This window comes from Eumetopias jubatus, unplaced genomic scaffold (genome assembly GCF_037043125.1).
Source record: "Eumetopias jubatus isolate StellerSeaLion01/CBP00866 unplaced genomic scaffold, mEumJub1_p1.0 scaffold_4, whole genome shotgun sequence".
In the NCBI taxonomy this organism is placed as follows: domain Eukaryota; kingdom Metazoa; phylum Chordata; class Mammalia; order Carnivora; family Otariidae; genus Eumetopias; species Eumetopias jubatus.
In genome coordinates, this window is record NW_028274810.1 from 80,068,560 (window position 1) to 80,081,534 (window position 12,975).

At 34.9% G+C, this 12,975-nt stretch overlaps 1 protein-coding gene across 2 annotated transcripts in view; it reads right to left on the bottom strand.

The window, feature by feature from the left end:
* Nucleotides 1-12,975, bottom strand: part of ZMYM4 (zinc finger MYM-type containing 4) — a 125,512-nt gene that overhangs the window by 44,517 nt on the left and 68,020 nt on the right. For both annotated transcript variants that reach the window (XM_028113779.1, XM_028113781.1), the window contains 3 exons: nt 8,802-9,326; nt 7,059-7,120; nt 6,529-6,699 (listed from right to left, as the gene is read on the bottom strand). In XM_028113779.1, the coding sequence (XP_027969580.1) occupies nt 6,529-6,699; nt 7,059-7,120; nt 8,802-9,326 (758 nt within the window). The remainder of the gene's footprint in view (nt 1-6,528; nt 6,700-7,058; nt 7,121-8,801; nt 9,327-12,975) is intronic.

Consider the following 12,975-nt stretch of genomic DNA (forward strand, 5'->3'; position numbering starts at 1 on the left):
GCACTACCAGATATTTAAATTATTTTTGAAAATTCTTACTATTACAGTATGTTAAGTTGCTGTTTATTATAAAAGTAATACACACTATACAAAGTTTAGACAGGTAGAAATAAGGAAAAAATTCTACTCATATTTACATCACACCAAAACCACCACTGTTATTCTTTTGGTATATGTCTTTCCAGTCTTTTCCCCTCCTGTATTCAAAGGCTTTATTTTTCTACATAGTTGTAATTAAACTGAATATATCATTCTAATAAAATGATTTCTCGATCACTGAGTCAATCGAACATTTGCCTATTATTACATTGGTGTTTTATAAGCTGGATTCAAAGAATCCCTGAGGTCTACAGATATATTCTAGGGAGTCTGAGAATTCTAAGAGAATATTTTTGAAAACTGTGTATTTATTTCAATGACTTTTTTGGTGAATATAAACATATTTTTCATCATGAATAACCACATATAACTGAGTTATACTACAAGGTTTCAGTGCTGTTGTTTTTACAATTATATTATTTCACTGTGAAATCTGTAAGTGGCAGATTTAACTTTTATTTTCATTCATTGTTTATTACATTGAAACTTGCAAAACCCCAGCAGACCTCTTATTCTTGGAATTCTCAGACAACTCCAACATAACCCCTTTTTTTTGTGGTAAGAGGTATCTGGTCCATTACTCACGTTTGAGAAATATTGATAGGTATATTATTTAATAGACATATCAGATTACACAGGGATGAGACTGGGATGAGGTGAGTGAGGCACTTGCCTCAGGCACAAAATTAAGGTACCAAAAATCTCAGTAATCAAGATAATATTTTAATGCAATATTTTTTTAAATGTACAATCCATGAGGAACAAAACAAGAAAACTTATATAAATAAAGACAGGATCGGTATTACTGATTTTTCCTTTGGCCTCAGTATCCAATTTAATGGTCCTGCATGACACTGAGAATATATAACCATAACCCACTGTCAGTCCACTTGTTTCCCAACATTTGGTATAATCAGAAATACCATGATGAACATCTCTGTGAATACTCATACTCTCATACTTAGCATTATGTTCTAAAGGAAGGATTCTTGAAGTGAAATTACTAGGTAAAAAGGTACACAATGTTCCTGATACACAATGACGGGTTTTTTTTTTTTTAAACTTCTAATTAGATTTATTCTAGCAATTTGTGTAAAAAGCCATTTAAAAGTCTTTCCCCACTGTTGTCTCAATCTGCAATTCTTTTTGTAATATCCACTTATAATGTACCAATATTAACTTTTATAGCATGTTACCAACATTTTTTCAATATTTACTTTTACAATTTTTTACTGAAGTTTCCATTTCTATGCCAAAAATCTAGTTTTTACCTTTGTGATTCCTTTGATTTCTCATAAAGTTGTACTTCCACAATAAAATACTAAGAAAATGGTTTCATTGTTTTTTAATATAGTCCTTTAATCCAGAGGTCAGCAAACTTTATCTGCAAAGGGCCAGATACTAAATATTTTCAATTTTGGAAGCCATACTACCACAACTACTCAACTCTGCCCTGGTAGACCAAAAGCACCCACAGATAATATAAATGAATGAATGTGACAATGATCCAATAAAACTTTATTTACAAGAACAGTGTACAGAAAAACAAAAAACAAACACAGAAAGCAAGCTGGATTTGGCATGCTGCTGATAATTTGCCAACCCCTAATTTAATCCACCTGGGATTTATTTACTTTGAGGTTTAAAGGGCATTTTTTCCCTTTCTCTGAATAATTACTGAATTCCTTCCATTCACTGTTAACATACCAAATTGTTTAAAAAATGTCTCTGTGGCAATCTATTCTCTATCATTATCAGCCTAATTTTTTTTTTTTTAAGTAAACTCTACCCCCAACATGGGGCTCAAACTCACGACCCCGAAATCAAGAGTCGCACACTCTACCAACTGAGCCAGCCAGGTGCCCCATTATCAGCCTAATTTTAGGATATCACACTATCCTAATAAACCTAATTGTGACAGGTTTAACCATTTAATAGTCTGCCACTATCAAACTATTTTTTAGAACACATGTGTAATGTTTGTGTGTGTACATGCCTATTCTTCAAAACATCAGAACCTACTGATATTTTCATCAGAATTGTATCGAAACTCGATCTTAATTTAGGAATCACTGACACCTTACATTTAAAAAGTCTCTCCATTCTATCAAATTGTCTTTTATCTGACGTAAGTACTTTTTAAAGTTGCTTTGCCAAAAGGAATACTATATATTTTTGTATTATCTGAGAAACAATGATTTACAGAAATACTGCTCTTTTATATGACTAAAATTCAATTAACTACTTCCCTGAACTTTCATGAATTCCCTTAATTCTCTAATAAAGATCCTTACTAGCAAATGATAATTTTGTCTCCCCTTTTCCACTATTTCTTCTAATTTCTTTAACATGTACTAGGTCGAAAATCCAGCAAGAGTTAAATAATAATGCTGACGTCAGTAATTTGTGTTCTTTTAGTAATCATTAACAGGTTTCCATCATTTTACTCTTAAATTTAATGATTGATATTAATCTGAAGCAGATATTTCCTCACCATGATTAAAAGAGTATCTATTATAAGAAATGCATAAATTACATGAGAAGTCTTTTTGCATCTATACATCTATTCATAGTCTTATTTGACCAGTTGAAGTAATGTATTAAAAGATTTCCTATTATTGACTCATCCTGACATTCCAACGTTATATATTAAAACAAACTTCAAGTAAAAAAAAAATTTTTTTTCATCTCAGAAAACTCCCCCCAAAATCAATACTCATTGGCATACTTTAATGGTCTCCAGTAAGCTCCTTTTCTGTCTATGACAATTATTCCAAACTTCTGATTTTTCCTTAAGCCTCAAGTACATATTACTTCTGTAACATAGTAAAATAAGTATGTATCTTAAGTACTCTACTTATACACCCCAGAATGCCTTCAAGGCAGAATCATGTTTCTGCCAGTAACCCCCTAATAATGACTAACTTTACAAACAATTATAAACAATGACTAATAACTTGAGAAGTGAAAATCTGATGACTCAAAGACTTTCAGAAGCAGAAAAGCAAGTGTCAAAGAAAACAAAACAAAACAAAAATCCTTTATCAATAGCTTTACCTTCCCTTTACCATAAAGGAAGACACATATCAGTACCCCAAGACAGTACTACAGAAACGAAGAACCCAGTACCTTTGGCTGAATTAATCTGACATACCTAAAGAAAGCCCCAACATTTAATTATTGCATTCCACTTTCTAAAACTATATGACTCATTATTGTGACAACTGCTTTCCCATCCTAATTCATTTACTTTAGTGAGATTAAAATTGGCTCTTTTGCTATGAGCAAAGGAGGAAAAAACCAGGGCTTTAATGTAGTATTCACTGAATTTCAAACTTTTAGAACCTATAGAAAAGGGGAAAAGGAAAAGTGAGGTTCCTGGCTCTTTAAAGTTTCTATTTTAAAATCTTCTCTAGGCATTTTAAAAAATGAAACAACTTTTATTTATATAAAGACTGTCAGACTGATAATAATAAGACCTTGATTACGGCCCCATAGTGGCTCCTTCCTGGCCACATGGCCTTGGGTAACTAACTTAACCTTTATGAACCTCAGTTCCCTCATCTACAAATGGAGTTAGTATTACCTACTCTGGCCATCTTATGTAAGAAAGACGAAACAACATAGTACACATAAAAGCATCTATACCTGTAAAAATATTACAGAAAATTTAGTAACATGCAATGGGGATCTGAATAAAGAAATGAAACTGGAAGGCCACATGGTATTATGCCAATAACAGAGGCAGGAGGATGGCAACTGGTGAACCCAGAAAATCATAACTGAAGAAATAATCAAGAACAAATGGGTAGAAGTCTTTAAATATATATGCACAAATTTCAACACTTTAGGTGCTTTTGAAAGTAAAGAAAGTATGGAAAGTAACGAAATTGACACCAAAATGAATTGTGTAAAAAAGAGAATTAGGAAGTGAGCAGAAAGCAAAACTACAAGTTAAGCAAAGAGAAAATCCAAAATAGGTTTGACAAAGGGGCAATGAGCTAAAGCTATGATCTTAATCATGAGAAAAGTTAGACTACTAAAGATTGATAGTCAAAAGTGAAGCCTGACCACAACTGTTAAACCTATCAGTATTTTATGAGAGTTAGGTTAACAGTACTGTTTTAGAGACTATTAAAATAATACACTGGAACTCCCTTTTCCAGTCTATGGGAAATGAGTAAGAGTGATAAAGCATTAAGCAGTATTGAACAGCGAAAATACAGGTTTCCAATGGTCATGGTAGAGAAATACCTTAAAGGAACAGGACAATGAAGAAGGGGGAGGAAGAGGGGCGGGAAAGGGCAAGGGAAAGGAAAATGAAGGAAAGAGGGAAAAGAAAAGAAAGACCAGGTATCTATAGTTTAACAGAAGATCCCTGGAGGGATTTCTAGAAGAATTATAAAAGATCTGATCCTACAGAATTGATGTGGTAATAAAAGAAAGAATTTCTTAGAGAAAACCTAGGTTTATCCACTCACATGCTGGGACTGCCTTAATTGTAGTGTCAGGGTAAAGAATGCCTCTGGACCTTATGCCCAGGACCTATACACATTCCTGCTTGGTTCCGAAGAATCCAATCAATCAGGTGCTGAGCCTTTGAGAAGTTCTTTCCTGTAATCATGATGAAACCTCATATTCGGCATTTTATAACACATTAGTACACTCTGAATAGTGTATAAAAATGTAGGTGTTTCTAACAATTCCATCCTATTGGTATTCCCCAACCACTGGAACCACTGAATGTTTTTTAAAAAAAGTAATACAAATAATCCTTCCTGATGCCCTCTTCCCTGAAGGTATTTATTTTGTCTTTGCTCTAACTGCCTTTCCATCCTAAAGAAAGTGCCACTGGGTCACATAGAGAGAAAGAGTGATGCCTTTGGATCCCTGCCAGTATTATGATTTCTTACGAATTTCCCATGTCCACATTAGGGCATGTAAAGAGACGGGAAATCTTCCCTGTATACAACAGATACGTTTGTGGTCTTCTGAAGCATACAGTGCCACATGAACTTTTCCTAGGTTATCAGTGCATTTAGCATGCTTTCAATCTACCTTGTATTTAACTATTTTCATATTCCTACTCTGCCATCTTCTGTGTTGCCACCACACTCATAACCATCCAGCTCCTAAAGCTTTATCATCACCACCACCGTATACAGCTACCTTCCACTGAGCACCAAGAAACTCCTGCTTAACTATCAATCTGATTCATACAAAATATCTATTCTTCCATCTCCTTACTATAGAACAGTGGTTCTCAACAGCAGTTTTGCCCCCCCACCCCCCACAGGACATATGGCAATGTCTGGAGACACTGGGGGGTGGAGGTTCTATTGGTATCAAGTAGGTAGAGGCCAAGGACGCTGCTAAACATACTACAACGCCCAGAACAGCCCCTCGCAACAAAGAATTATCTGGCCCCAAATGTCAATAGTGCCAAGGTTGAGAAACCGTGCTCAGACATCTGAATGAAAGAACCTCTTCTACAGAAGTCTCACATTCTCAGCCCTCCAAAACAATAGAAACATGTGGAAAGATAACCTTTCTCCAGATCAAATGTCATTTCAGAGAAATAACTAATTCATGCTATCTTTACTTCTCAGCATCTGAATTCATGCCATCTGTGTAAAACAGAGGCACCCTCAAGTAATTGCTGACTTTGTGCACTCATCCCTCAGTCCTTTCGTATACTCCAAAATGATTACTGCACCTGACAGAACTTTTTTCTTCCATTTCAACCACTGTAATATCATTAACTACATGGGTATCTTCACTGATTTCAGGACTTCAGTTACAGGATCTCTGGAACTTTTACCTCCAGAGCAATCTTGAAATAGCAGAACTTGATCCCCTGATTAATTACAGATCCGAAATTGGAATCCCATTTCACCTATCAAAGCCTCCTTTACCTTCCGACCCACTGATCAAATTAACTGGTTCTTCAATCAATTAATTCTTTCAAAGATAACCTGTCCATTAATTCCTCCCCCCAAATCCTTAAATCCATATAGAGTGTGTACTTCATTAGCAATAACTGCAAAAGGCTTATTACTACCTTATATAAACTCAATCACAACATAAACTCATGAACAACCGTAAACCTTCAACCATGTCTGCTGTATCAATCTCAAATCCCTGAAAACTCACTTTCCCTAGTCCTGCACTGAAATTGTAAAAATCACAGAAAAGTGGTATTAAAGAAGTGGATTAAAGGTCTAAATCACTACTGAAAAGTTTCACATAATTCTTGATTCCTTAGCATTATTCTCACAAGATAATTCAAATTACCTCAACCTTCATTAAGAGTCTACTCTCACACTGTCAACAAACTACTTCACTTCTTAATCAAGAACTTCCTCTCTCAAATGAGTAATTCATGTGTGGAACAAAAAAGAAGGGGGAAAGTAAAGGTGAAATGTTTACTTGAGCATTGTCAGGTTCATCTTTAATTTTGTCTAGTAGTCCCTGCTGTGGTGCCATTGCTTTGTCATACTCATCATCCAAAGGTTCTTCTTTAATTCTAATATTTGATGCAAAGGAATTCCCCAGTTCCGAACCAATGGATTCTTTATTGGCAAATGGATAGCTGGAATCCTAAAACACAATATAAAGGATTAATAAATATTCAGATTTAAAAATTATTCCTCTTCAGGTTCAACACCCAAAGATAAGCTCATTTGGAAATGAAGAACTCTATGGCTATTCATTAGAGTCCCTACGCCTAAAAGTAAAAGTGATCTAGATCTATGTCTAAATATCAAATACAATAAAGAAACTAAGAGCTGAGGCTTCTCAGAACACCTTCAAAGATGTCCTTACCAAATAATAAAGCAAATTTTTTAAAAAAATCAGTGCTCTACCTAACACATATAGTTACAGTTTAGAAAATGACATAAAGAAAACTTTGACACTTGCCACAGTTACAGCAATCTACATACACACTGAAAACTTACCCTAAAGTTTGTTTCTGGGGTTTGTGGTAAATGGGTATGTAATGTTTCTTCAACTTGATTAGCTATTGAAAGAAAAAAAAAACAAAACAAACACATGTATATGAATAACAAATCTTATAAAGAGTGACCTAAAAAGCTATCATTTGATAATCACCTCTCTTGTCCAATAAAGATGCTCATTAGAGTGAAATGGGTCCCAAAAAAAATACCCAAAAGATAGTTTCACTCAAATAAAAGTCTGGCCCCACCTTACTTTTAGCCTCACCTTACACTTTCCTTGCTCAAACCTAAATAAAGTGGTTACTTTAGTCACTATGCTCTGAAAACTACTTGTGTTTGTTCTTCCCCATTTCTGCTTTACCATTCCAAGGCCCCTTTATCTACCTTAATCCCTATACGGTCTTCCAGATTCTGCTCAGTTCAAAATCCACCTCTCCTCCATAAACCTTCTCTGGCCACTGAGTTAAAAATCAGCTTTTTTCTAAGAATACCAAAAACACTGTTTCAATTCTTTGAAAGAAATCTTGCATGGCCCTATGACAAATTCTACCATTGTCTTTAATTATAAATTAAATCTTATGCTATTCAACTGGTCACTGATACTTCTACTACTTGATTTACCCCTTCTACTACTAGACATTATGTTCCTTGAGGATAAATACCCTCATAATTTAACCCATGTAGGGATATCAAAAATATATACTGAATAATATGTATTGAAAAATATAGTATACCTTGTAGAGCCTGGTACATAATAGATATGTAAATTAACTGTTCTTTTTAATAATACTGATTTGTTCTTTCTCCCATGTTTTCCCAGCATTGTCAGAAAAAATATAAGATTTGCTATATTAGACCTTGCTTTCCTTCATATCTATTAAACATTTATTAAAATATTACTATTTTCACTGCACCAGGTTAGGCCCCAAGAATACAAAAGATGAATAAGGTACAATCTGGTCCTCAATAAACTCCTATGCTGGTAAGTAAGGCAAAACAAATACAGAAGTATAATACTGTAAGTACTACAAATAATGAAGTATAAACAAAATGCTATGGAAATATAGATAAACAATTCATTCTTCATGTAGAGACGTTAGGGATGACTACAGAGTCGAAGAGGTTTATGAGTTAGGCACTGTTGGCTAGAAGTACTTTTACAGGCATATATACAAAGAAAGAAAAGGACATACAGACAAATGGAACAGCAGGGGGAAAAGAAGGCAAAGAAATAAGAAAATATGTGACATATTCAAGAATGGAACTGGAGCTACAGTATAGGGTATACTGGGCAAAGAGGCTCAAGAGGGGGCCTCAAGAAACTTCTAAAACATAAAATAGAAATGTTATCAAATAGAAAAACCCTCCCTAATTTGGACTGATTTGTGGGACAGCAGTTTGAATTAGTGCTTACAGCACAAAGAAGTTAAATCCAACTTCAGGTTCCAATGTTCAACCAAAGAAAATGAACAGGTGACTTGAGTATCTTGCCTTCTCATCAAAATATTGCAACCAGGGGAGGGAGAAATGAGGTTTAGAGCTATTTTTCAATCATTTTTACCATTACCAAAAGTTACTGGGAGAAATTCAGTCACTCTGCAAAGAACAAGGATAAAAGAAAAATGACAAGCTTACAATGAATTTAACTGTTCATATTTCGCTTAGCATCACAAGTAATAAAAGCTATGTTATCAGTACGTTGTTATTTACTGTGTTTTATGGCTCTATTCCAACAATTATTACCTGCTTTATCAAAAAAACTGCTTTTCAACCTTGAATCCAACTCTTTATGGGGTTTATCCAACCGTTTTTCACGTTCATGATAAGTTAGGTCTCTATTTTTCTCCTTTCCAGAAAATGTCTCTTTGCTGTTTTCTCTTACTAGACTAAAATCTTTCCGTATTGACTTAAAGACAGAAACCTGATCAAACTGTTTAGGAAAGTCTTTTTTTAATTTATTTTGAATCTGTATTTCATTTTCATTGTCTGATTCATGCTGTGTGACTCTTCTCTCTACTTCCAAGCTATCATCAGTATGAATTGAAGAAACAAGATTGTCCTTTGAACTAAAATCCTGTTCATCCTCATTGTCACTACCAACGACTGGAATTCCTGCAAGATCCCCAGAGTTCAAAAAATAATCATCTTCATCCAGCAATGAATTTTCAGATCCTGTTTGATTCGGCATTCCATAAGACATGCTGTCAAGGGTAGGAGTTAAGTTGTGGTCTATATCTTCAGACATTTCTGTATCCATGATACCACCACCTTAAAAAGTAAAATACTGTTTAGACAAATGATAGTGCTAAAGATGACCACATTTATAAGGTCTGTCTGGTACTTAACCAAATACATAATTTTTCTTTTCAAACAAAATGTAGAAAATAAGAGCACAGTATTCAATTAGCACTTGATATAGGTGTGACAGATATGACTATCCAATGTGACAGATAAGGAAACAGGGACCTAAACTTGATAAGCTATATTAGGTTAGAAAGGAGGCAATGTGATACAGAAAAAAAGTACCAACTTCAGAATCAGACATATCTATGTTAGAATCATAGTGTGATCACTAAAAATCTACGTGATCCTGAGAAGTAAGCTCTCAGGTTTATCTATCAAACAGTATAATACTCACCTTAGAGATTAATTTGTGGTGAGGATTAATGATAGTATGTATAAAAGGCCTTTTAACACAGTGACTGACACACAGAAGGGAATACAAGTGATAATTTTAATTATTATAGTGATTATTCTGGGGAAGTGAGATTAGAACCCAAGTCTCTTGTCTTAAGTCTCACTGTCTCTGGTCTAACTCTAATAAAGACAGCAGTTAATGTTTACAATGGTAAATATTTAAACATAGAGAATAAAATTTACCCAAGCCAGAATAAATTTAAAAACTATTTACTGTTTGAAACTACATGTTCACATCTCTCATTCCAAAATAGAACAAAAAAACCTCCCGGCCCAACCCCAGCCCTCATTCACCTCTCCTTCACGGTCAAACCTCTAGAGAAAAAGTCTACAATGGTTTGTTTCTACTTCATGAATCCTTTGAACTTAATGCAACCTGGGTCCTAACTTCGCATTGGAACTGCTCTCATTAAGATCTTCAGTGATTTCCTAATGGTCAAATCCAACTGATTTTTTTCAATCCTTATGTGGTGTATCCTTCCTGGAATAAAGGCCTTTAGTTTCTATGACACTATACTTCTTCCTATCTTTCTAACTAGTCTATTAATTTATTTCCTATTACCTCTTCCTCTGTTGATGCTCTCAATATGCCAGTTCTCTTCTCATTTTATACACTCGGGACTGTTTAACTCACCACTATAGGTTTCACCTTTGCTGTGAACCTCCTAAGCACTTTAGCTTAGACCTTTCTTCCAAGATTCAGATCTCCACATTCACCTAGCTCCTCTAAGTCCCTAGGGATCATCAACTTAGTACTTCTAAAACCAAGCTCATCATGTTCCATTCCAAGCATACTCTTCTTGTATTTCCATCACTTATCAACAGCATCACCAAGCCAGCAGTTTGCTCATGAAAAGAGAATCAGTCCAATTCTCCTTCCCTCTGGACAAATTCTGTCAACTGTACTATTTAATATCTCTCCAATCTTCTCCACATGGCACCACTCCAACACTCCACATCTCTTACTGTAGACATCTACATGAACATCTAGGAAGCAACCATATTCTTGCAAGCCCTATCCCTAAACCACATTAACTGATCCATGAGCAAGCAAACTGGACCTAATAAAAACAGAGTGAAGCAAAGACAAAATATTTATGGTACCAACAGCCTTGTTTTTATTTGTTCCCAAAGTCCAAATAAACCCTTCATGAGGCTGGTTCTTCAAATCATTCCTTGGATTCCATGATCCAGGATAAATTCTTCTTTTTGTTTAAGTTGGTTTGAGTTGGATTACTTATAGTCAAGTCCGAACTGATACGAAATCCAAATAAAAACATTCTTCAAGTTGCCCTCCTCCATAAAGACACCAATTTATCTTTCTAAACCATAAATCATTCCATATTATACCTTCCCCTTGAAATCCTTCAACAGTTTCCCACTGCCTAAAGTACTCATTCATTCATCACATATTTATGAGGAAACCACTCTGTGGTAAGAGCTGCACTAAGTTCTAGGGATGAAATGATTAAAAGATAGCTATGGTTCCCCCTCCTCAGAACTAGAAAAACAGAGGAAATAATAAAATTAGAAAATCATAATTTGACTTAATTAAATAATAATCAAACAACAGGTGCTAAAATCCTAGGAATGTCTACAACTTACTTTCACATACATACCAGAGAGAGCGGCAGGGAGGGATGAAAGAGCATGCACAACATTATAGATATTAGATGTACTATTCTTTCAATTATTCTATTTACTTGAAAATTCTCATAGTAAGAAAGAATTAGGGAAAAATGTGAATACAGAAGTAGGTTATTAAAACACACACATACATATGGTGTGATAAATCCACCAGACTGTATGCAACTAAAGGCCAGGGGCATTAGAGCCTTCTCAAGACTTTATCCTTAGTACCAGACCACAGAGCACATGCTCAGTAACTGTTAATGATGAGAGAATATGCATTTCATGTGGTCAGCTGCTTAATCGAAATTCTATTAGTACATGAGAAGTCAACAGTAAAAAGTAATATTGCAAGGAACTTTCAAAATCACTACATTTAACTTCAGGATATGGTATTGGGAGAAAAGGGTACCACTTGGAAAAAGTGGATCCTTAACTCCTGTCAAAATAATTTCCAGATGTATTTAAGGTGGCGCCTGGGTAGCTCAGGCGGTTAAGCATCTGCCTTCAGCTCAGGTCATGATCCCAGGGTCCTGGGATCAAGTCCCATGTCAGGATCCCTGCACAGCAGGGAGTCTGCTTCTTTCCCGTACCTTCCACTCCCCTCACTGTGCTCTCTCGCGAATGCTCTCACTCTCGCTCTAATAAATAAAATCTTTAAAAAAAACAAAAAATACTAATATAAAAAAATGGAAAAATTATTTTAAGTCTTAAACTGAGGAAAAGCCTTTCTAAAAATGACATAAAATCTAGAATAAAAGACTAATTTATTGAGTAAAATAGTAACAGATTAAATGTGACTAAAAAATTCCTAGGGTTGCCTGGGTGGCTCAACTGGTTGAGCATCCAACTCTTGATTTCAGCTCCAGTCATGATCTCACGGTCATGGGATCGATCCCCACATCGGGCTCCATGCTCTGCTTCTCTGTCTCCCTCTCCCTCTGCCCCTCCTCCCACTCATGCACTGTCTCATTCTCTCTCTAAAATAAATAAATCCTAAAAAAAAAAAAAAAAAATTCCTAAGGAGAAGAAAACACAAAGCAAACCAAAAGATTAAAGATAAACTGGTTGAAAAGATTTTATCGTATATTCTATGAGAAAGGGTCATTTCTCTAATGAATAAAAGATTAAGATTCTTATACCTCAATAAAAATTCAAACAACCAAATACACATATAAAAGAAAAGGATTTGAATGAACATTTCACAGGAAAGGAAACATGAAGGATGAGCTATGCTTATAAGTGAAATGCAAATTAATAATTCAATGAGATACCACGTTCACATAGCAAGCTGGTAATGACAAAAGGTATTGATAACAGCCTGGCAGCTATGATATAGGCCAAAGCTGCCAGACACTGGCCCAAAGCCAAAAAATATATACAAAGAAGAGTTTGTGACATAGACCATATGTGAGCTGCAAAGCCTAAAATATTTACTATCTGGCCCTTGAAAGAAAAAGTTTGCTAACTACTACAGTCAAATTGGTAGGAGTATAAACTAGTACAATCCTAATAAAGAACCAGGAGATATTTATGATATTTTAAATACACATACATTTGAGCCAGCATTTCAACTTATAAGATTTTATCC